This window comes from Petromyzon marinus, chromosome 74, assembly GCF_048934315.1.
Source record: "Petromyzon marinus isolate PM22_M1 ecotype Great Lakes invasive population chromosome 74, UKy_Petmar_22M1.pri1.0, whole genome shotgun sequence".
Taxonomy (NCBI): domain Eukaryota; kingdom Metazoa; phylum Chordata; class Hyperoartia; order Petromyzontiformes; family Petromyzontidae; genus Petromyzon; species Petromyzon marinus.
In genome coordinates this window covers 8385019-8407396 of record NC_133740.1, presented here as the reverse complement: position 1 = coordinate 8407396, position 22378 = coordinate 8385019, and the positions used below count along the sequence as shown (strand labels likewise).

Below are 22378 nucleotides of genomic sequence, written 5' to 3'. Positions count from 1 at the left end.
TGACGCTGCCATTGGGCCAAGCGCTTGTTGGGGAGTGGCAGCAGTGCCAATGGAGAGGTCGGGTGGGTGGTTGGGTGGGGAGGTGGTTGGTTGGGTGGGTGGTTTGGTGGGTGGGTGGTTGGGTGGGTGGTTGGATGGGTGGGTGGTTGGGTGGTTGGTTTGGTGGGTGGTTGGGTGGGTGGTTGGTTGGATGGGTGGGTGGTTGGGCGGGTGGGTGGTTTGGTGGGTGGGTGGTTGGGTGGGCGGTTGTGTGGTTGGGTGGGTGGGTGGTCAGCACCACCACCAGCACCACCAGCACCACCAGCACCACCACCACCAGCACCACCACTACCAGCACCACCACCACCAGCAGCACCACCAGCACCACCACCAGCACCACCACCAGCACCACCAGCACCACCACCAGCACCACCACCAGCACCACCAGCACCAGCACCACCAGCACCAGCACCACCAGCACCACCAGCACCACCAGCACCACCACCAGCACCACCAGCACCACCACCACCAGCACCACCACTACCAGCACCACCACCACCAGCAGCACCACCAGCACCACCACCAGCACCACCACCAGCACCACCAGCACCACCACCAGCACCACCACCAGCACCACCAGCACCAGCACCACCAGCACCAGCACCACCAGCACCACCAGCACCACCAGCACCACCACCAGCACCACCAGCACCACCACCACCAGCACCACCACCACCACCAGCACCACCACCAGCACCACCACCACCAGCACCACCAGCACCACCACCAGCACCACCACCACCACCACCAGCACCACCACCACCAGCACCACCACCAGCACCAGCACACCACCACCAGCACCACCAGCACCACCACCGCCGAAGGCTACGCGGGGGGAGCTTTGTCTTTGTGTCCGTGCGTGCGTGCGACGACCTTCTCGAGTGCGCGCAGCGCTGAGCCGGCGGTCTCCTCCGCGTACGACCCCAGCTCCGTGCGCTTCAGAATGTTCTGGTGGCGCGGGGAGGGGGGGGGGAGTGGGGGGTGGGGGTGGGGAGGGTGGGGGGGAGGCGGAGGAGGGGGGGAGGGGGAGGTGGGGGAGGGGGTGTGGGGGGAGGTGGGGGAGGGGGGGTGGGGGGAGGTAGGAGACAGGAGGGAAATCAGGGAGTAGGACACGTCCACAGGTGACACATCCACAGGTGACACGTCCACGGGTGACACATCCACAGGTGACACATCTGGAAGTGACACGTCCACAGGTGACACATCCACAGGTGACACATCCACAGGTGACACGTCTAGAGGTGACACATCTAGAGGTGACACGTCCACAGGTGACACATCCACAGGTGACACATCCACAGGTGACACGTCCACAGGTGACACGTCCACAGGTGACACATCCACAGGTGACACATCTGGAAGTGACACATCCACAGGTGGACACAGCCACAGGTGACACATCCACAGGTGACTCATCCACAGGTGACACAGCCACAGGTGACACATCCACAGGTGACACATCTGGAAGTGACACATCCACTGGTGACACATCCACAGGTGACACATCCACAGGTGACACAGCCAACAGGTGACACATCCACAGGTGACACATCCACAGGTGACACATCTAGAGGTGACACGTCCACAGGTGACACGTCTAGAGGTGACACGTCCACAGGTGACACATCTAGAGGTGACACATCTAGAGGTGACATCCACAGGTGACACGTCCACAGGTGACACATCTAGAGGTGACACATCTAGAGGTGACACGTCCACAGGTGACACGTCTAGAGGTGACACATCCACAGGTGACACATCTAGAGGTGACACATCTAGAGGTGACACATCTAGAGGTGACACATCCACAGGTGACACATCTAGAGGTGACACGTCCACAGGTGACACGTCTAGAGGGGACACGTCCACAGGTGACACGTCTAGAGGTGACACATCTAGAGGTGACACATCTAGAGGTGACACATCCACAGGTGACACATCTAGAGGTGACACGTCTGTCTGACACGTCTAGAGGTGACACATCTAGAGGTGACACATCTAGAGGTGACACGTCTGTCTGACACGTCTAGAGGTGACACATCTAGAGGTGACACGTCCACAGGTGACACGTCTAGAGGTGACACATCTAGAGGTGACACGTCCACAGGTGACACGTCTAGAGGTGACACGTCCACAGGTGACACGTCTAGAGGTGACACGTCCACAGGTGACACGTCCACAGGTGGACACGTCTAGAGGTGACACATCTAGAGGTGACACGTCCACAGGTGACACGTCTAGAGGTGACACGTCCACAGGTGACACGTCTAGAGGTGACACGTCCACAGGTGACACGTCCACAGGTGACACGTCTAGAGGTGACACATCTAGAGGTGACACGTCCACAGGTGACACGTCTAGAGGTGACACATCCACAGGTGACACGTCTAGAGGTGACACGTCCACAGGTGACACGTCCACAGGTGACACGTCTAGAGGTGACACATCTAGAGGTGACACGTCTGTCTGACACGTCTAGAGGTGACACATCTAGAGGTGACACATCTAGAGGTGACACATCTAGAGGTGACACATCTAGAGGTGACACGTCTGTCTGACACGTCTAGAGGTGACACATCTAGAGGTGACACAGCCACAGATGACACGTCCACAGGTGACACATCTAGAGGTGACACATCTAGAGGTGACACATCTAGAGGGACACATCTAGAGGTGACACGTCTGTCTGACACGTCTAGAGGTGACACATCTAGAGGTGACACAGCCACAGATGACACGTCCACAGGTGACACATCTAGAGGTGACACATCTAGAGGTGACACATCTAGAGGTGACACGTCTGTCTGACACGTCTAGAGGTGACACATCTAGAGGTGACACAGCCACAGATGACACGTCCACAGGTGACACGTCTGTCTGCCACGTCTCTCACCTCCACGAGCAGCTTGAGCCGTGTGATCCTCTGGAAGGGCAGGATGAGGAAGGAGGTGAAGGGGAGTCGCTCACAGCGACGATCCTCCACCAGGCGCGACACGACGCTGGCAAACTGTACACTCTCCTGCCTGGGGGGGGGGGGGGGAGGGGTGGGGGGCGGGGGTGGGGGGGGGAGGGTGGGAGGGGGGGGGTGGGGGCCGGTCGTTAGGGAGGGTTGGGGGTTGGTGGGGGTGTGGGGGGATGGGGGGTGGGGGGTGGGGGAAAGGTTGGGGGGTTGGTGGGGGGGGTGGTGTGAGGGGGCTGGGGGGTGGGGAGGTGGGGGGTGGGTGGGAGGGTGGGGGGTGGGGGGGGAGTGTGGGGGGTGGGGGGTGGGGAAGGGTTGGTGGGGGGGTGGGGGGTGGGGAGGGTGGGGGTGGGGGGTGGGTGGGAGGGTGGGGGGTGGGGGGGGAGTGTGGGGGGTGGGGGGGGGGAGGGGGGGGGGTGGGGGGTGGGGAAGGGTTGGTGGGGGGGGGTGGGGGGTGGGGGCCAGTCGTGGGGAAGGGTTGGGTGGTTGGTGGGGGCGGGTGGGGGGGTGGGGGTGTGGGGGGTGTGGGGGGGGTGGTTGGTGAGGGGGGGGGATGGGGGGTGGGGGGGTTGGAGAAGGGTGGGGGGCATTGGTGAGTCGGGTGGGTTGGGGGGGGTGAGGGGGTTGATGGGGGGGGGGGGGTGGGGGGGGGTGCGGTGGGTGGGTGGGGACTTTGGGTAGGTGGGTGGGGGGGGTGACGATGATGATGATGGTGCTAATGTTGATGACAATGCAGCTGCTGATGATGATGATGGTGCTAATGTTGATGGTGCTGATACTGATGACAATGATGCTGCTGCTGATGATGATGATGGTGCTGCTACTAATGATAATGTTGATCGTTCTGATGACGGTGGTGCTGATGACGATTGTGCAGATGATGATGGTGCTGCTCCTGATGATGATGATGATGGAGCTGATGATGATGATGCTGATGATGATGCTGCTGATGCTGCTGTTGATGATGCTGCTGATGATGGTGCTGATGATGATGATGCTGCTGATGCTGACGGTGGTGGCTCACATGAGGCGCTGGTAGACTTGCTCCTGGTAGGGCTGGTTGGTCACGTAGGGGACGTAGGCACGGAATCCGCGCTGTGCGTGGCTCAGCACGATGTCGCACACGTCTGCGATGAGCGGAGACTCGTCCACGCGGTCCTCCAGCTCCAGCAGGAACCTGCTCCTCGCACGCACGCACGGTGAGGAGCTCGCACGGTGAGGAGCTCACCCAGTGAGCAGCTCACCCGGTGAGGAGCTCGCTAGCTCACCCAGTGAGGAGCTCACCCGGTGAGCAGCTCGCCAGCTCACCCGGTGAGCAGCCCGCCAGCTCACCCGGTGAGCAGCTCGCCAGCTCACCCGGTGAGCAGCTCGCCAGCTCACCTGGTGAGCAGCTCACCAGCTCACCCGGTGAGCAGCTCACTAGCTCACCCGGTGAGCAGCTCGCCAGCTCACCTGGTGAGCAGCTCGCCAGCTCACCCGGTGAGCAGCTCGCCAGCTCACCCGGTGAGCAGCTCGCCAGCTCACCCGGTGAGCAGCTCACCAGCTCACCCGGTGAGCAGCTCACTAGCTCACCCGGTGAGCAGCTCGCTAGCTCACCCGGTGAGGAGCTCGCCAGCTCACCCGGTGAGCAGCCCGCCAGCTCACCCGGTGAGCAGCTCACCAGCTCACATGGTGAGCAGCTCGCCAGCTCACCCGGTGAGCAGCTCGCCAGCTCACCCGGTGAGCAGCTCACCAGCTCACATGGTGAGCAGCTCGCCAGCTCACCCGGTGAGCAGCTCGCCAGCTCACCCAGTGAGTAGCTCCGCTAGCTCACCCGGTGAGCATCTCAATGGCTCACCCGGTGAGCTCCTCACCGGCTCACTGGCTTGTTTGCCCAGTGAGCAGCTCACCCGGTGAGCATCTCACCGGATGAGCAGCTCACCAGGTGAGCAGCTCACTGGCTTGTTTGCCCAGTGAGCAGCTCGCTAACTCGGTCCCATGGTAGTCAGCTCGCTCGGTAAGCAGCTCACTTGCTGAAGAAGTCGTGACCACTTTATCGACCTCGCTTAACCCCAGGCCATGACCTTGCCTGACCCCGGCCGCAACCCCTTCACCTGACCACGACCCCTTCACCTGACCACGGCCCATTTCACCTGACCCCAGCTGCGACCCCTTGACTTGACCCCAGCCGCGACCCCTTGACTTGACCCCAGCCACGACACCTTCACCTGACCCCAGCCGCGACCCCTTCACCCGACCCCAGGCCACGACCCCTTCACCCGACCCCAGGCCACGACCCCTTCGCCTGACCCCGGCCGCGACCCCTTCGCCCGATCCCAGGCCACGACCCCTTCACCCGACCCCAGGCCACGAACCCTTCGCCTGACCCCAGCCGCTACCCCTTTGCCTGACCCCGGCCGCGACCCCTTCGCCCGACCCCAGCCGCGACCCCTTCACCTAACCCTGGCCAGGACTCCTTCACCTGACCCCAGGCCACGAACCCTTCGCCTGACCCCGGCCACGACCCCTTCACCCGACCCCAGGCCACGACCCCTTCGCCCGACCCCGGCCACGAACCCTTCGCCCGACCCCGGCCACGACCCCTTCACCTGGCGCTGGCCTCCTTGACCTCGGCGAGGTTCGAGAAGAGGACGCGGTGGTCGCGCGGCTCCATGGCGGCGGCGAGGGCGGCTGACGAGAGGAAGACGTCGCTGACGAGCGCCAGGCTGCGCAGGTAGGACGCCTCCGAGATCACCAGCTCGAAGAGCGCCTGCGTCACACGGGCGAGGAGGTCAACGCGCACACACACACACACGTGGCTACCTCAACACACACACACACACACACGTGGGTACGTCAACACACACACACACACACGTGGGCTACCTCAACGCACACACACACACGTGGGATACATCAACACACACACACACACGTGGCTACATCAACACACACACACACACACGTGGGTACGTCAACACACACACACACACGTGGGCTACCTCAACACACACACACACGTGGCTACATCAACACACACACACACGTGGCTACATCAACACACAGACACACACACGTGGCTACCTCAACACACACACACACGTGGCTACGTCAACACACACACACACGTGGGTACGTCAACACACACACACACACACGTGGGCTACATCAACACACACACACACGTGGGTACGTCAACACACACACACACGTGGCTACGTCAACACACACACACACACACGTGGCTACATCAACACACACACACACGTGGCTACGTCAACACACACACACACACACACGTGGGTACGTCAACACACACACACACGTGGCTACATCAACACACACACACACGTGGCTACATCAACACACACACGTGGCTACATCAACACACACACACACGTGGCTACATCAACACACACATACACATGTGGCTACGTCAACACACACACACACACACGTGGTTACATCAACACACACACACACGTGGCTACTTCAACACACACACACACACGTGGCTACATCAACACACACACACACACGTGGCTACATCAACACACACACACGTGGCTACATCAACACACACACACGTGGCTACATCAACACACACACACACGTGGCTACATCAACACACACACACGTGGCTACATCAACACACACACACACGTGGGCTACCTCAACACACACACACACACGTGGCTACATCAACACACACACACGTGGGCTACATCAACACACACACACACACGTGGCTACATCAACACACACACACACACACGTGGCTACATCAACACACACACACACACACACGTGGGCTACATCAACACACACACACACAGCTACATCAACACACACACACACACACGTGGCTACATCAACACACACACACACACGTGGGCTACATCAACACACACACACACGTGGCTACATCAACACACACACACACACGTGGCTACCTCAACACACACACACACGTGGGCTACCTCAACACACACACACACACGTGGCTACATCAACACACACACACACGTGGCTACATCAACACACACACACACACGTGGCTACATCAACACACACACACGTGGGCTACATCAACACACACACACACACACGTGGCTACATCAACACACACACACACGTGGCTACATCAACACACACACACGTGGGCTACATCAACACACACACACACGTGGCTACATCAACACACACACACACACACACACGTGGGCTACATCAACACACCAACACACACACACGTGGCTACATCAACACACACACACACACGTGGCTACATCAACACACACACACACGTGGCTACATCAACACACACACACGTGGCTACATCAACACACACACACACAGAGAGGCTACATCAACACACACACACACACGTGGCTACCTCAACACACACACACACACGTGGCTACATCAACACACACACACACACGTGGCTACATCAACACACACACACACACGTGGCTACATCAACACACACACACACAGAGGCTACATCAACACACACACACACACGTGGCTACCTCAACACACACACACACACGTGGCTACATCAACACACACACACACACGTGGCTACATCAACACACACACACAGAGGCTACATCAACACACACACACACACGTGGGCTACATCAACACACACACACACACACGTGGCTACATCAACACACACACACGTGGGCTACATCAACACACACACACGTGGGCTACATCAACACACACACACGTGGCTACATCAACACACACACACACGTGGGCTACATCAACACACACACACACGTGGCTACATCAACACACACACACACACACGTGGCTACATCAACACACACACACGTGGCTACATCAACACACACACACACACGTGGCTACATCAACACACCAACACACACACACACACGTGGCTACATCAACACACACACACACACGTGGGCTACATCAACACACACACACACGTGGCTACATCAACACACACACACACGTGGCTACATCAACACACACACGTGGCTACATCAACACACACACACACGTGGGATACATCAACACACACACACACACGTGGCTACATCAACACACACACACACACACGTGGGTACGTCAACACACACACACACACACGTGGCTACATCAACACACACACACACGTGGCTACATCAACACACACACACGTGGCTACATCAACACACACACACACGTGGCTACCTCAACACACCAACACACACGTGGCTACATCAACACACACACACACACGTGGCTACATCAACACACACACACACGTGGGCTACATCAACACACACACACACGTGGCTACATCAACACACACACACACGTGGGCTACATCAACACACACACACACACACGTGGCTACATCAACACACACACACGTGGCTACATCAACACACACACACACACACGTGGCTACATCAACACACACACACACACGTGGGCTACATCAACACACACACACACGTGGGCTACATCAACACACACACACACACACGTGGCTACATCAACACACACACACACGTGGCTACATCAACACACACACACACACACACGTGGCTACATCAACACACACACACACACACGTGGCTACATCAACACACACACACACACACACGTGGCTACATCAACACACACACACACACACACGTGGCTACATCAACACACACACACACGTGGCTACATCAACACACACACACACACGTGGGCTACATCAACACACCAACACACACACACACACGTGGCTACATCAACACACACACACACGTGGCTACATCAACACACACACACACGTGGGCTACATCAACACACACACACACACACGTGGCTACATCAACACACACACACACGTGGCTACATCAACACACACACACACACGTGGCTACATCAACACACACACACACACACGTGGCTACATCAACACACACACACACGTGGCTACCTCAACACACACACACACACGTGGGCTACGTCAACACACACACACACACGTGGCTACATCAACACACACACACACACGTGGCTACATCAACACACACACACACGTGGCTACATCAACACACACACACGTGGCTACCTCAACACACACACACACACGTGGCTACATCAACACACACACACACACGTGGCTACATCAACACACACACACACACGTGGGCTACATCAACACACACACACACGTTGCTACATCAACACACACACACAGACACACACGTGGCTACATCAACACACACACACACACACGTGGCTACATCAACACACACACACACACGTGGGCTACATCAACACACACACACGTGGCTACATCAACACACACACACACACGTGGGCTACATCAACACATCAACACACACACACACACGTGGCTACATCAACACACACACACACACGTGGGCTACATCAACACATCAACACACACACACACGTGGGCTACATCAACACACACACACACACGTGGCTACATCAACACACACACACACACACGTGGCTACATCAACACACACACACACACGTGGCTACATCAACACACACACACACGTGGCTACATCAACACACACACACACACGTGGGATACATCAACACACACACACACACGTGGCTACCTCAACACACACACACACACGTGGCTACATCAACACACACACACACACGTGGCTACCTCAACACACACACACACACACGTGGGCTACATCAACACACACACACACACACGTGGCTACCTCAACACACACACACACACGTGGCTACATCAACACACACACACACACGTGGCTACATCAACACACACACACACACGTGGCTACATCAACACACACACACACACGTGGGCTACGTCAACACACACACACGTGGCTACATCAACACACACACACACACGTGGCTACATCAACACACACACACACGTGGCTACATCAACACACACACACACACGTGGGCTACGTCAACACACACACACGTGGCTACATCAACACACACACACACACGTGGCTACATCAACACACACACACACGTGGCTACATCAACACACACACACACACGTGGGCTACGTCAACACACACACACACACGTGGCTACATCAACACACACACACGTGGCTACATCAACACACACACACACACGTGGGTACGTCAACACACACACACACGTGGCTACATCAACACACACACACACACGTGGCTACGTTAACACACACACACGTGGCTACATCAACACACACACACACACGTGGCTACATCAACACACACACACGTGGCTACATCAACACACACACACACACGTGGGTACGTCAACACACACACACACGTGGCTACATCAACACACACACACACACGTGGCTACGTTAACACACACACACACACACGTGGCTACATCAACACACACACACACACGTGGCTACGTTAACACACACACACACACGTGGCTACATCAACACACACACACACACGTGGCTACATCAACACACACACACACACGTGGCTACATCAACACACACACACACACACGTGGCTACATCAACACACACACACACACGTGGCTACATCAACACACACACACACACGTGGCTACATCAACACATCAACACACACACACACACGTGGCTACATCAACACACACGCGCACACAGAGTCAGGGTAAGCACGCGGCAGCTCCCCACCTCCTGCCGCTTGATGTCGTCGCTGCTGAGCTCCTCCAGGAGGCCGCTCTCCCGCACGTGCGGCAGATCCTGCCACAGCGTCGACGTGGCGCCAGGCACCGGCACCATCACCACCGTCGGCGGCGCCGGCGGCACCGGCGGCGTCGGCGTCGGCGGCGTCGGCGGCGCCGGTGCCGCCGCCGGCGACGGGCCCGTGGGCGGTTCCGGCAGGGGCCGCGGTGGCTCCGGCAGGGGCCGCGGTGGCTCCGGCGGCCGTGCGACGCCGGAGCTCGCCGGGTGCGGCGCGCCGGGCCGTGGCGCCGAGTCGCGCTTGTTGAAGGAGGGGGCTCGGCGCTGGCGGCCGATCTCCCGCGTGGCGGTGGTCTCGCGGTAGCGCTGGTACAGCGGCTCTGGGGGGGGGGGGGGGGGGGGCCGGGGGGAGGGGGGGGGAGGGGCGAGGTGAGCGTGGCAGCGCCAGCCCGGGGGGGATTGTGACGATGACGACGACGATGGCGATGACGACGATCTATGATTACAACGATGATGATGATGACGATATTGATTATGACAATGATGACGGAGAAGGGGGGAGGTAGGAGGAGGAGGGGGGAGGAGGTGGGGGAGGGGGAGGAGGAAGGGGGGGGAGGAGGTGGAGGAGGGGGAGGGAGTGGGGGGGGAGAGGAGGAGGAGTGGGGGGAGGGAGAGAAGGGGGGGGGAGAGGGGGGGAGAGGAGGAGAGGGAGAGGGGGAGGAGGGAGAGGAGGAGGGGGGGGAGGAGGAGGGGGAGGGGGGGAGGGAGGAGGGAGAGGAGGGGGGGGATGACGAGAAGGAGGAGGAGGGGGGGAGGGAGGAGGGAGAGGAGGAGGGAGAGGAGGAGGGGGGAATGAGGAGGAGGAGGGGGAGGTGGGGGAGGGAGAGGAAGAGGAGGAGGAGGGGGAGGGAAGGAGGAGGGGGGAATGAGGAGGAGGGAATGAGGAGGAGGTACCGGACAGGAGGTAGCGAGATTGTCGGCCTGGAGCCGGATCCGGTTCGGGAGACGGAGTGCGGCTGGAGTCACCGGGGCTGGCAGAGATACATAGAGACACATCGAGATATATATGGGTCTCTGTGTGGTGAGTCTATGGGTCTCTGTGCGAGTCTATGGGTCTCTGTGTGGTGAGTCTATGGGTCTCTGTGCGAGTCTATGGGTCTCTGTGTGAGTCTATGGGTCTCGGTGTGAGTCTATGGGTGTCTGTGTGAGTCTATGGGTCTCTGTGTGAGTCTATGGGTATCTGTGTGAGTCTATGAGTCTCTGTGTGGTGAGTCTATGGGTCTCTGTGTGGTGAGTCTATGAGTCTCTGTGTGGTGAGTCTATGGGTCTCTGTGTGAGTCTATGGGTCTCTGTGTGGTGAGTCTATGGGTCTCTGTGTGAGTCTATGGGTGTCTGTGTGGTGAGTCTATGGGTCTCTGTGTGGTGAGTCTATGGGTCTCTGTGTGGTAAGTCTATGGGTCTCTGTGTGGTGAGTCTATGGGTCTCTGTGTGGTGAGTCTATGGGTCTCTGTGTGGTAAGTCTGTGGGTCTCTGTGTGAGTCTATGGGTCTCTGTGTGGTGAGTCTATGGGTCTCTGTGTGGTGAGTCTATGGGTCTCTGTGTGAGTCTATGGGTCACTGTGTGAGTCTATGGGTCTCTGTGTGAGTCTATGGGTCACTGTGTGAGTCTATGGGTCTCTGTGTGAGTCTATGGGTCTCTGTGCGAGTTTATGGGTCTCTGTGTGGTGTGTCTATGGGTATCTGTGTGAGTCTATGGGTCACTGTGTGAGTCTGTGAGTCTCTATGTGTGTGAGTCTATGGGTCTCTGTGTGGTGAGTCTATGGGTCTCTATGTGGTGAGTCTACGGGTATCTGTGTGAGTCTATGGGTCACTGTGTGAGTCTATGGGTCTCTGTGTGAGTCTATGGGTCTCTGTGCGAGTCTATGGGTCTCTGTGTGGTGAGTCTATGGGTATCTGTGTGAGTCTATGGGTCACTGTGTGAGTCTATGGGTCACTGTGTGAGTTTGTGCGTCTCTATGTGTGTGAGTCTATGGGTCTCTGTGTGGTGAGTCTACGGGTCTCTGTGAGTCACTCACCTTTCTGGAAGGGTTGGGGAAGGGGGCGGCTCTGGGGGTGCCTCGTCCAACCCTCCCTCTGCTCGGGGTCACAACGGAGGTCACGGGGTCACGGGGAGGTCACAGGGGTGGCGGGGGGTCACAGGGGTCACGGGGATGTCACATGGTCACAATCAAGCCCTAACTGCAACTGCAACCACCATCACAACCACAACTACCATCAACAACAACAACCGCTATTGGCCACCAAGTGGCGGTGACGTCACCACGGCGGTTGTGCCAGGCTAGGTGCACTTGAAGGTCATCACGTGAAGTGTCGAACGTTCGCTGGCAGGAGGTCACGGGGCAAACCCAGATTCCACGGGTCGACTGACTAAGATGACTGAGATGACTGGCTGATGCACCACCTGTGCCCCCTACTGTGCCAACCTGCTGTGCTTTAGCCACCCGGCGCTCCGCTCGTTGTTGTGAGCGTCGCTCCTCCGCCCTCCGTTGTTGTAGGAGGGCGACTGCCTCCAACTGCCCAGTAGCGTCCTTCACGAGCCTCCTCCACCATCACAACCACCATCACAACCACCACAACCACCATCGCAACCACCATCGCAACCACTGACTCAATCACCATCACAACCACCATCACAACCACCACCACCATCGCAACCACCATCGCAATCACCATCGCAACCACCATCACAACCACCATCACAACCACCATTACAACCACAGCAACCACCATCACAACCACCATCACAACCACCATCACAACCACCACCACCATCACAACCACCACCACAACCACCATTACAACCACCACAACCACCACAACCACCATCGCAACCACTGACTCAATCACCGTCACAACCACCACAACCACCATCGCAACCACCATCACAACTTCCCTCACAACCACCATTACAACCACCATCGCAACCACCATCACAACCATCACAACCACCATCACAACCAAAGCAACCACCATCACAACCACCATCACAACCACCATCACAACCACCATCACAACCACCATCACAACCACCATCACAACCACCATCACAACCACTATCACAACCACTATCACAACCACCACCACCACCATCACAACCACCGTCACAACCACAGCAACCACCATCACAACCACCATCACAACCACCATCACAACTACCATCACAACCACCATCACAACCACCATCACAACCACCACCACCATCACAACCACCGTCACAACCACAGCAACCACCATCACAACCACCATCACAACCACCATCACAACCACCACCACCATCACAACCACCATCGCAACCACCATTGCAACCACCATCGCAACCACCATCACAACCACCACCACCATCACAACCACCATCACAACCACCATCACAACCACAGCAACCACCATCACAACCACCATCACAACCACCATCGCAACCACCATCACAACCACAGCAACCACCATCACAACCACCATCACAACCACCACCACCACCACCACCAACACAACCACCACAACCACCACAACCACCATCGCAACCACCATCACAACCACCATCACAACCATCATCGCAACCACCATCACAACCACCACCACAACCACCACCACAACCACCATCACAACCACCACCATCACAACCACCACCATCACAACCACTACCACCACCGTCACCACCACCACAACCACCACCACAACCACCATAACAACCACCACCATCACAACCACCACCATCACCACCACCATCACAACCACCACCATCACAACCACTACCACCACCGTCACCACCACCACCACAACCACCACCACAACCACCATAACAACCACCACCACCATCACAACCACCACCATCACAACCACTACCACCACCGTCACCACCACCACAACCACCACCACAACCACCATAACAACCACCACCACCATCACAACCACCACCATCACAACCACTACCACCACCGTCACCACCACCACCACCACCACCACAACCACCACCACAACCACCATAACAACCACCACCACAACCACCATAACAACCACCACCATCATAACCACCACCATCACAACCACCATCACAACCACCACCATCACAACCACCACCATCACCACCACCATCACAACCACCACCACAACCACCACCTCCACAATCACAACCACCACCACCACCATCACAACCACCACCACCACCACCACCACCACAAACCTCAACAGCAACAACCCGGAGTGACGAACTGCAGCCACTCGGCTACAACCGCTTATCGCCACATTTACAACCAATCACACCACACCGCACCACACCACACCGCACCACACTACACCGCACCACACCACACCACACCCTACCACACCGCACCACACCACACCACACCACACTGCATCACACCACACCACACTACACCACACCGCACCGCACCACACCACACCACACTACACCACACCGCACCACACCGCACACACTACACCAAACCACCTCCCCCCGGCACGCTCCGCTCACCCACGGACGACCCACGCAGGGCGCGGTTAAACGACGCTGCCCGGACCACGTCACCACCACCGGCACCACCACCACCACCACCGGCACCACCACCACCACCACCGGCACCACCACCACCACCGCCGCCGGCACCACCACCACCACCAGCGCCGCCTTGCTTGCGGCCGCGCAGGGGGGCCGCTATCGAGTGCCAGAGCTCCGCCGGCTGCGACCAGCGCCACTCGCTGGGACGCGCCGATTGGGGACGAACCACCCGCAGGGGTGGCACTCCTGGTGGGGGTGGGGGACGAGTGGGTGAGTGAGTGGGTGAGTGGGTGAGTGAGTGGGTGAGTGAGCGTGTGAGTGAGTGTGTGGGTGGGTGAGTAAGTGAGTGAGTGTGTGAGTGAGTGAGTGGGTGAGTGAGCGTGGGAGTGAGTGGGTGAGTGAGCGTGGGAGTGAGTGGCTGAGTGAGTAAGTGAGTGAGTGTGTGAGTGAGTGAGTGGGTGAGTGAGCGTGGGAGTGAGTGGGTGAGTGAGCGTGGGAGTGTGTGGGTGAGTGTGTGAGTGTGGGAGGGAGTGAGTGAGTGAGCATGTGAGCGAGCAAGTGAGCGAGTGAGTGGGTGAGTGAGTGAGTGAGTGGGTGAGTGGGTGAGTGAGTGAGTGAGTGTGTGAGTGTAGGAGTGTGTGAGTGTGTGAGTGAGTGTGTGTGTGGGTGAGTGAGTGTGTGAGTGAGCGTGGGAGTGAGTGTGTGAGTGAGTGAGTGGGTGAGTGAGTGAGTGGGTGAGCGAGTGTTTGAGTGTGTGGGTGAGTGGGTGTGTGAGTGGGTGTGTGAGTGGGTGGGTGAGTGAGTGAGTGGGTGAGTGGGTGAGTGAGCGTGGGAGTGTGGGTGAGTGAGTGTATGAGTGAGTGAATGAGTGAATGAACGAGTGAATGAGTGAATGTACGAGTGAATGAGTGAGTGAGTGAATGAACAAAGCAAGGGAGCGAGCGAGCGAGTGAATGAACGAGTGAATGAGTGAATGTACGAGTGAATGAGTGAGTGAATGAGTGAGTGAATGAGTGAATGAACGAGCGAGCGAGTGAATGAACGAGTGAATGAGTGAATGAGTGAGTGAATGAGTGAACGAACGAGCGAGCGAGCGAGCGAGACCCACGCTCCGAGCCCTGCGGCGGTGCAGTCGCGCCCCTCCCGTGCCGCCCCAGGGCCCCGATCCGCGCCGTCACCATCTCCATGAGATCCAAGCGCAGCGACGACAGGAGCTGGCGCGCCCCGGACCGGGGGGCCGCCGGGCCCCCCGCGGGGGGCGCCCCCCGGGCCTCCGCGGCGGGGGGGGCGGGGGGGTCCCCCTCCGCCGCGTCGGCACGGCACGCCACCAGGTCCCGGTGTCGAACCCTCGCGGCCGCCGCGGGGCTCGGAAAGGGAGAGGGGCAGCCGGCTCCCAGCTTGTCCCGCAAGGACGCGAGATCTGGCGGCAGAGTCACCGTCGTCAGTGTCAGAGTCACCGTCATCGTCAGTGTCAGTGTCACCGTCGTCAGTGTCACCGTCATCGTCAGTGTCACCGTCGTCAGAGTCACCGTCGTCAGAGTCACCATCGTCAGAGTCACCGTCGTCAGTGTCAGAGTCACCGTCGTCAGAGTCACCGTCGTCAGAGTCACCATCGTCAGAGTCACCATCGTCAGAGTCATCGTCGTCAGTGTCAGAGTCACCGTCGTCAGTGTCACCGTCGTCAGTGTCAGAGTCACCGTCGTCAGTGTCAGAGTCACCGTCATCGTCAGTGTCACCGTCGTCAGTGTCAGAGTCACCGTCGTCAGTGTCAGAGTCACCGTCAGTGTCACCGTCATCGTCAGAGTCACCGTCGTCAGTGTCAGAGTCACCGTCATCGTCAGTGTCAGAGTCACCGTCGTCAGTGTCACCGACATCGTCAGTGTCACCGTCGTCAGTGTCAGTGTCACCGTCGTCAGTGTCACCGTCATCGTCAGAGTCAGAGTCACCGTCGTCAGAGTCACCGTCATCGTCAGAGTCACCGTCGTCGTCAGTGTCACCGTCGTCAGTGTCACCGTCATCAGTGTCACCGTCATCGTCAGTGTCACCGTCATCGTCAGTGTCACCGTCGTCAGAGTCACCGTCGTCAGTGTCAGAGTCACCGTCATCGTCAGTGTCAGAGTCACCGTCGTCAGTGTCACCGTCATCGTCAGTGTCACCGTCGTCAGTGTCAGTGTCACCGTCGTCAGTGTCACCGTCATCGTCAGAGTCAGAGTCACCGTCGTCAGAGTCACCGTCATCGTCAGAGTCACCGTCGTCGTCAGTGTCACCGTCGTCAGTGTCACCGTCATCAGTGTCACCGTCATCGTCAGTGTCACCGTCATCGTCAGTGTCACCGTCATCGTCAGTGTCACCGTCGTCAGAGTCACCGTCGTCACCATCACCGTCGTCAGTGTCACCGTCATCGTCAGTGTCACCGTCATCGTCAGTGTCACCGTCGTCAGAGTCACCGTCGTCAGAGTCACCGTCGTCACCGTCGTCAGAGTCACCGTCGTCAGTGTCACCGTCGTCAGTGTCACCGTCGTCAGTGTCACCGTCATCGTCAGAGTCAGAGTCACCGTCGTCAGAGTCACCGTCATCGTCAGAGTCACCGTCGTCGTCAGTGTCACCGTCGTCAGTGTCACCGTCATCAGTGTCACCGTCATCGTCAGTGTCACCGTCATCGTCAGTGTCACCGTCGTCAGAGTCACCGTCGTCAGTGTCAGAGTCACCGTCATCGTCAGTGTCAGAGTCACCGTCGTCAGTGTCACCGTCATCGTCAGTGTCACCGTCGTCAGTGTCAGTGTCACCGTCGTCAGTGTCACCGTCATCGTCAGAGTCAGAGTCACCGTCGTCAGAGTCACCGTCATCGTCAGAGTCACCGTCGTCGTCAGTGTCACCGTCGTCAGTGTCACCGTCATCAGTGTCACCGTCATCGTCAGTGTCACCGTCATCGTCAGTGTCACCGTCATCGTCAGTGTCACCGTCGTCAGAGTCACCGTCGTCACCATCACCGTCGTCAGTGTCACCGTCATCGTCAGTGTCACCGTCATCGTCAGTGTCACCGTCGTCAGAGTCACCGTCGTCAGAGTCACCGTCGTCACCGTCGTCAGAGTCACCGTCGTCAGTGTCACCGTCGTCAGTGTCACCGTCGTCAGTGTCAGTGTCACCGTCGTCAGTGTCACCGTCATCGTCAGAGTCACCGTCGTCAGTGTCAGAGTCACCGTCATCGTCAGTGTCAGAGTCACCGTCGTCAGTGTCACCGTCATCGTCAGTGTCACCGTCATCGTCAGTGTCACCGTCGTCAGTGTCAGTGTCACCGTCGTCAGTGTCACCGTCATCGTCAGAGTCAGAGTCACCGTCGTCAGAGTCACCGTCATCGTCAGAGTCACCGTCGTCGTCAGTGTCACCGTCGTCAGTGTCACCGTCATCAGTGTCACCGTCATCGTCAGTGTCACCGTCATCGTCAGTGTCACCGTCGTCAGAGTCACCGTCGTCACCATCACCGTCGTCAGTGTCACCGTCATCGTCAGTGTCACCGTCATCGTCAGTGTCACCGTCGTCAGAGTCACCGTCGTCAGAGTCACCGTCGTCACCGTCGTCAGAGTCACCGTCGTCAGTGTCACCATCGTCGTCGTCAGTGTCACCGTCGTCAGAGTCACCGTCGTCAGAGTCACCGTCGTCAGAGTCACCGTCGTCACCGTCGTCAGTGTCACCGTCGTCAGTGTCACCGTCGTCAGTGTCACCGTCATCGTCAGTGCCACCGTCGTCGTCAGTGTCACCATCTTCAGTGTCGCCGTCGTCGTCAGTGTCACCGTCGTCAATGTCACCGTCGTCAGTGTCACCGTCGTCGTCAGTGTCACCGTCTTCAGTGTCACCGTCGTCAGTGTCACCGTCGTCAGTGTCACCGTCGTCAGTGTCACCGTCGTCGTCAGTGTCACCGTCGTCAGTGTCACCGTCGTCAGTGTCACCGTCGTCAGTGTCACCGTCGTCAGTGTCACCGTCGTCGTCAGAGTCACCGTCGTCAGTGTCACCGTCGTCAGAGTCACCGTCGTCAGAGTCACCGTCGTCAGAGTCACCGTCGTCAGAGTCACCGTCGTCAGAGTCACCATCGTCAGAGTCACCGTCGTCAGAGTCACCATCGTCAGTGTCACCGTCGTCACCGTCACCGTCGTCAGTGTCACTGTCGTCAGAGTCACCGTCGTCGTCAGAGTCACCGTCGTCGTCAGAGTCACCGTCGTCAGAGTCACCATCGTCAGAGTCACCGTCATCGTCAGTGTCACCGTCGTCAGTGTCACCGTCGTCAGTGTCACCGTCGTCAGAGTCACCGTCGTCAGAGTCACCGTCGTCGTCAGAGTCACCGTCGTCAGAGTCACCGTCGTCGTCAGAGTCACCGTCGTCGTCAGAGTCACCGTCGTCAGTGTCACCGTCGTCAGAGTCACCGTCGTCGTCAGAGTCACCGTCGTCAGAGTCACCGTCGTCAGTGTCACCGTCGTCAGTGTCACCGTCGTCAGAGTCACCGTCGTCAGAGTCACCGTCGTCAGAGTCACCGTCGTCGTCAGAGTCACCGTCGTCAGAGTCACCGTCGTCAGTGTCACCGTCGTCAGAGTCACCGTCGTCAGAGTCACCGTCGTCGTCAGAGTCACCGTCGTCAGAGTCACCATCGTCAGTGTCACCGTTGTCAGAGTCACCGTCGTCAGTGTCACCGTCGTCGTCAGTGTCACTGTCGTCAGAGTCACCGTCGTCAGAGTCACCGTCGTCAGAGTCGCCGTCGTCAGAGTCACCGTCGTCAGTGTCAGTGTCACCGTCGTCAGTGTCACCGTCGTCAGTGTCACCATCGTCAGAGTCACCGTCGTCAGAGTCACCGTCAGTGTCACCGTCGTCAGTGTCACCGTCGTCAGTGTCACCGTCGTCAGTGTCACCGTCGTCAGAGTCACCGTCGTCGTCAGTGTCACCGTCGTCAGTGTCACCGTCTTCAGTGTCACCATCGTCAGTGTCACCGTCGTCAGTGTCACCGTCGTCAGTGTCACCGTCTTCAGTGTCACCATCGTCAGTGTCACCGTCGTCAGTGTCACCGTCATCAGAGTCACCGTCGTCAGAGTCACCGTCGTCAGAGTCACCGTCGTCAGTGTCACCGTCGTCAGAGTCACCGTCGTCAGTGTCACCGTCGTCGTAAGTGTCACCATCGTCAGAGTCACCGTCGTCAGTGTCACCGTCGTCAGTGTCACCGTCGTCAGTGTCACCGTCTTCAGTGTCACCATCGTCAGTGTCACCGTCGTCAGTGTCACCGTCGTCAGTGTCACCGTCGTCGTCAGAGTCACCGTCGTCAGTGTCACCGTGGTCAGAGTCACCGTCGTCATCAGAGTCACCGTCGTCGTCAGAGTCACCGTCGTCAGAGTCACCGTCGTCGTCAGAGTCACCGTCGTCGTCAGAGTCACCGTCGTCAGCCCCACAAGGTTCCCCCGGCGAGGGTTCCCGGTACTCACCGGAGGAGCACACGGCGATGGTCCGGTAGCGGGCGTCGCCCCTCCTCGCCGGCGCGTTCACCGCGGCGCACGCCGCCAGCGCTCCCGGCTCCTCGCGGCCGGAGGCCGCCGCCTGCCCCCGCCGCTGCCGCCCCTCGCCGGAGGCGCCGGCCTTGCCCGCGTCCTCCACCGCCCGGCGCGGCGGCTTCTTCGGCGGCGCCGCCGGAGGAGCCGAGGGAGACCCCGGCGCGACCTGCTCAACGTCCTTCGCCTTCCCCGCCGACGACGGCGGCGCGTCGTTGTCGTCGTCGCCGTCTCCTTTGCGGGCGGCGCGGCAGGAGGAGGATCGGGCGACGACGGCGTAGATGGGCGACGAGGTGGACCACGGCAGCGCCTCGGCGACGGTCGAGTAGATGGGCGAGGAGGTGGCGGAGATGGTGGAGGAGGTGGAGAGGGCGGAGATGGCGGAGGAGGTGGAGATGGTGGAGGAGGTGTTGGAGGAGGCGGTGGAGATGGTGGAGGAGGTGGAGATGGTGGAGATGGTGGAGATGGCGGAGGAGGTGGAGGAGGAGATGGTGGAGGAGGCGGCGGTGCACGAGGGGACCGCCCTGGGGACGGTCGAGTAGATGGGCGAGGAGGTGGACGCTGAGGAGGTGCAGGACGAGGCCGGGCCAATCTTGGAGGAGGTGCTGGAGGAGCAGAAGACGGGCGAGGAGGAGCCCTTGGAGGAGGTGGCGGGGTTGGCGGTGACGGGCGATGAGGTGGCGCTGGACGGAGGAGTCCCGGGCGGAGGAGGTGGGGGCGGCAGGCGACTGCGGTCGATGCTCGTCCTGCGAGGTCGCCTCCTCGCCGGGCTCGCGTTGACCCCTGCGACATTGCTGACCTCTGCGTCGTTGACCCCGCCGTCATTGGCCCCAAAGTCGTTGACCCTCGCCACGCTGTTGACCTTTGCGTTGCTGTTGACCTTGACGTTGCTGTTGACCCCAGGGTTGTTGACCCCCGCGACCCTCACCCCGGCCAATCTGCGCGCCCTCTCGGCAGCCGAGGTCACCCGGGGCAGGCGCACGGTGGCGCTCACCTCGTCGAACGCGGCGTCCCCACGGCAACGCGACGAGGTGGTGGAGGACGAGGAGGACGATGACGATGATGAAGAGGAGTAGGAGGTTGCTGCTGTTGCTGCTGATGATGATGATATTGAGGCCGCTGTTGCTGATGATGATGATGCTGATATTGAGGCTGTTGCCGCTGCTGCTGCTGCTGCTGATGAAGATGATGCTGATATTGAGGCTGTTGCCGCTGCTGCTGCTGATGATGATGATATTGAGGCTGCTGCTGCTGATGATGCTGATATTGAGGCTGTTGCCGTTGCTGCTGCTGATGATATTGAGGCTGCTGCTGATGATGCTGATATTGAGGCTGCTGCCGCTGCTGCTGCTGCTGCTGATGATGATGCTGATATTGCGGCCGCTGCTGACGCCGTAGCTGACGACGCTGACGTTGATTTTGAAGATGTTCCATTTGAGGCTGCTGCTGCTGCTGATGATGATGATGATTTTGATATTGAAGCTGCCGCTGATGACGCCGCTGCTGATGCTGACGCTGACGCTGATGCCGACGACGATAAGGACTTTGGCACTGAAGTCACTGCTATTGAGACTGCCGCCGCCGCCGCTGATGACGACGACGTTACCGAAGGCCCTGCTGCTGTTGCCACTGCCGCCGACGACGCCG

At 58.8% G+C, this 22378-nt stretch overlaps 2 protein-coding genes across 3 annotated transcripts in view; one reads left to right on the top strand and one right to left on the bottom strand.

Annotated features, from left to right (window-relative positions):
- Window positions 1–10783, bottom strand: part of LOC116958228 (ephexin-1-like) — a 51694-nt gene extending 40911 nt beyond the window's left edge. For both annotated transcript variants that reach the window (XM_076056073.1, XM_076056072.1), the window contains exons 1-5: window positions 10647–10783; window positions 5587–5747; window positions 4023–4175; window positions 2933–3062; window positions 913–987 (exon numbers count right to left, since the gene is read on the bottom strand). In XM_076056073.1, coding sequence (XP_075912188.1) covers window positions 913–987; window positions 2933–3062; window positions 4023–4175; window positions 5587–5747; window positions 10647–10754 — 627 coding nt within the window. In that variant the 5' untranslated portion in view covers window positions 10755–10783. The remainder of the gene's footprint in view (window positions 1–912; window positions 988–2932; window positions 3063–4022; window positions 4176–5586; window positions 5748–10646) is intronic.
- A 5870-nt stretch (window positions 10784–16653) lies between these two features.
- On the top strand, window positions 16654–20442 carry LOC142907097 (uncharacterized; the record flags this gene model as incomplete). The annotated part of the gene is made up of 4 exons (XM_076056170.1): window positions 16654–17355; window positions 17689–17835; window positions 18259–18393; window positions 18571–20442. Coding segments are annotated over 4 exons (2772 nt in total), but the record flags the coding sequence as incomplete, so codon positions are not given.
- Between the last annotated feature and the right edge of the window lie 1936 nt (window positions 20443–22378).